This window comes from Scomber scombrus, chromosome 14 (genome assembly GCF_963691925.1).
Source record: "Scomber scombrus chromosome 14, fScoSco1.1, whole genome shotgun sequence".
NCBI classification, from domain to species: Eukaryota; Metazoa; Chordata; class Actinopteri; order Scombriformes; family Scombridae; genus Scomber; species Scomber scombrus.
Window position 1 is genome coordinate 28371440 of NC_084983.1, and position 3952 is coordinate 28375391.

The window sequence follows — 3952 nt, forward strand, 5'->3', positions numbered from 1 at the left end:
AGAAAAAGGAAAGAAAGAGAGAAGGAGGGAGGAAGGAGGAAACAAGGAACAGTCAAAACAGACGGGGTCAATTTGACCCTGGAGGACGCCACATTGTTAAAGATGAAACCAGACAGCAGTGTGTAGTCGGCTCACATCTCAGATGTCTATGAGTTGTTAACAGCTCCACCAAATACTGATTTTTCCCTCTAAACTTCTCACATGCTTTCATTTCAATAAATGTTCAAATGATCCAATATTTCATCAAAAGTCAAAGATTAGAGAAAAAGTCCAAAAACTGAAAACACATTTGTGAATCAGAACTTAGTTTGTTCTTCTTTCCCATGAATCATCTCACCACCCCTCACATTTACCTGCTGAAGATTCTCAATGAGATTACTGCCCCCTGGTGGCGGAGGGGAGTATTACACTGCAGCGTTTATGAATCCTCTCCAGAGGAGTCAGATGAACTAATGAAACAAATATTAACCTAAAAACAAATTTTAAAAAAAGTAATCTTATGGATTTTATGATATTGACACAGAAACAAGTCAAATAAACTAAATTAAATAAAAACATAATTATCACTAGGCTATCATTTTGAACATATGGGCATTTTCTGTCATTATTTCTTCACACCTTTTTTTTTTAACATTTAGTTGTGATGAAATAAGTTTTGATTTAAAAAAACAAGGAAAAAATATATTAGCACATAAACAAGATAACATTTATTATTTTAGGTGTAAAATATTTTATGGATTAATGTTTTATAAACTCTATCTCTAAAATTGTATAAAAAAAACAAAAAAGTATAAACACAGTTATGTGAATATGATATGTAGAATATTTTAGTTTAGTCTTTACTAATGTCATACTGTGTTTCTTTTGCTTCTCCATTTAGTCATTGGTTATGATTAAATGAACATAAGGGGGGGGGGGGGGATATCTATATCTATCTATATAAACATTTTGTTTTTATTTAATTATTCTGTGATCTATATATTTTTTTTTACATTATTTTAAAGAGCAGGTTGGACTTGACTTGGTTGGCTGATATAAAATGCTGGAAATTTAATTTGATTAAGTTTATTTTTGAAAATCCACAGTTATAAGATATGAAACTGCATTTTTTGAGCTTCACAGTTAATATAATGTATTTATTCTGACTGGAGCTGAGAACATTTAAACTTTTTTCACTTCTAGCAGCTCAAATGAGAGAATTTGCTGCTTTTCTTTGTCTTATATAACAGTTCACTTAAAATGTGGCTGTTTTAGACGATTGGTCTCTTTGGACCCTTTACTTTTTGTCTGACATTTAATTAACAAAATGATGAACCTTGAACATAATCAGCAAATGAATCAATATTGAAAACAATCATTGGTTGCAACTCTAAACGTTTGACAGTAAAGTAATTAAAACGTCTCCAAACCAAGAAACACACGTCTGATAGTTTCTCCATTCAAAACTTTATTTTCTAGGAAAAATAATTTCATTCCTTTTCTCAGCGCTTCATTTGTCAGAAGTTGGTTTCCAGAGAGCACCGCTGCTCTCCTGAGGATATTGAAGGTGAAGATGGAGGTGGAGGAAGAGGAGGTGAAGATGGAGGTAAAGGAGGAGGTGGAGGTGAAGGAGGAGGAGGAGGTGGAGGTGATGGGGTTCAGGCTACGTTAGCCAAGGGGCTAATTCATGCAAAGCCAAGCAGTTCAGTTGCAGTAGTTCTGCAGGTCGAAGATGTTGCAGGGTTTGTGGCAGCATTGCTCCACGATGCCTCGCTTCACCATCATCTCCATCTGGTCCTTGTAGGCGAACTCGGCAACCTCGTTTTGGCCGCCTGCACCTGCAGCACCGCCCGCCTTAGGGGGGAGGAAACCTGATGGGACGAACACAGTGATGCTTTAGAGAGAAATCATTATTAGCACACAGCTCAGAGTGAGACTGTATGAGGTTTGAGTCATGTTTAAAAAGTTTAAAAACCCAATGAAATTTAAAAAAATATATATATATATATATATATAGATAGATAGATAGATAGATAGATAGATAGATAGATAGATAGATAGATAGATAGATAGATGGATAGATGGATAGATGGATAGATGGATAGATAGATAGATAGATAGATAGATAGATAGATAGATAGATAGATAGATAGATAGATAGATAGATAGATAGATAGATAGATGGTTAGATAGATAGATAGATAGATAGATAGATAGATAGATAGATAGATAGATAGATAGATAGATAGATAGATAGATAGATAGATAGATAGATAGATAGATAGATAGATAGATAGTCTCACCCTGCAGAGGGTCGACGTCTCTCTTGGGGTTGTAGAAGAAGCCTCGCTCCCCACAGACCAGGTAGAGAGCGTCGACCAGGTGAGAGCCACACAGGTGCTGAGGGCCGGCGGCGGCCTGGGAGCCGGGCCACGATACAACCAGTAAGACCAGTAGAGACACAGACTGGAGCCACAGAGCCGCCATGCTGCAAAATACATGATGTTCATTTATACACATTTAGACTAAAAGCTGCAGACTTGGAAAGAGGAGTAGAAGGAGGAGAGAGGCTCATCTGTGGAGCTGGAGAAAGAGGAGGAAAGGGAGGAGTAGAGGAGGAAGAGGAGAAGAAGCTCACCTGTAGAGTTAAAGGAGGAGATGAAGGAGAAAGAGGAGTAATGGAGGAAGAGGAGAAGTAGCTCAACTGTAGAGGTAGAGGAGACGAGGAGGAAGAGGATGAGAACAGTTTAACTAGAGTCAAGCGAGGAGGTGATGGATAGAAAAGTTGTCGAAGAGGAATAGAAAGAACAAAAGAGGACATGTAGATACAGGACAGGAGAAAAAGGAGGTGCAGATAGAGGAGTACCGGAGGAAGAGGAGAAGTAGCTGGCTCACCTGTAGAGTTGGAGGAGGACGAGGAGATGGACGACTGTGATGAAGAATGGAGAAGCAGCTGAGAGCTGGATGTGTGAGACAGATCAGAGGGTCTCCTCCCTATTTATACTCCATCACCTCCACCTGTGTGTGTGTGTGTGTGTGCGTGTGTGTGTGTGTGTGTGTGTGTGTGTGTGTGTGTTTCTGATTGAGCGCCTCTCCGCCTCGAACACTTTACAGCACTTAGTAAAACAAACGCAGCTAATGAGCCGACGTTGATCTGATCACCTCATACTGACAAATATTGATCACCAATCAGCCGCTTGTTGCTTCACGCTGAGCTCAGCTTAAAGTCGGCTGACATCTGAAACCTCAGCTTCACTGTTGTGTGATAAGAGTCAGAGACAAATATATTCAGTTTATTGTCAAACTAGACTAAAGTAACAATATTTAAAGAAGCTAGAACCAGATCATTTTGGCTGTAAATGATGAACTTGTTACCAAAATAGTCGTCGATTCATTTTCGGTCAGTCGACTGATTGTTGCAGCTCAACTTAAAAGATTTAAAGATAATTTAACAGTCAAATGATGAAACACTAAGGCCTTGTTCAAATCCTTATTTGGTGTAAGTGTCAGTGACAAATAAGTGTTGTCAAGATGATGAATTCAGAAATCAGTTAAACTAGATTTAAAAGCAGCATCAGGTTTGTTAAAATGTAAATTTAGTATTTTTGTTGGTTTTATATCATTTGAAATGACATTTGCACCATTTTTTACCAAAAGTAAGACTGAATGCTCCTGAAAATGTCAAATGGTGTAACCACAAAAGAATGATACATATTACATATTTAAGAAAGAAAGAAAGAGAAAGAACAAGACGTTGGATGAGAAGAGAAAAAGCGGAGGAAGAAGAGAAAGAAAGAAAGAAAGAAAGAAAGAAAGAAAGAAAGAAAGAAAGAAAGAAAGAAAGAAAGAAAGAAAGAAAGAAAGAAAGAGGAAGAAGAGAACAAACAATAAGTTGGAAGAGAAAAGAAAGAAAGAAAGCGGAGGAAGAAGAGAAAGAAAGAGGAGGAAAGGAAAAAGGCAGAAGGGAAAGAAA

At 37.7% G+C, this 3952-nt stretch overlaps 1 protein-coding gene across 1 annotated transcript; it reads right to left on the minus strand.

Annotated features, from left to right (window-relative positions):
• Positions 1-1683: 1683 nt before the first annotated feature.
• LOC133994120 (insulin) lies at positions 1684-2466 on the minus strand. Its single transcript, XM_062433326.1, has 2 exons — positions 2283-2466; positions 1684-1850 (listed from the first exon to the last, which is right to left on the minus strand). The coding sequence occupies exons 1-2, from the start codon at positions 2464-2466 to the stop codon at positions 1684-1686; spliced, it is 351 nt and encodes a 116-aa protein (XP_062289310.1).
• Positions 2467-3952: the final 1486 nt, after the last annotated feature.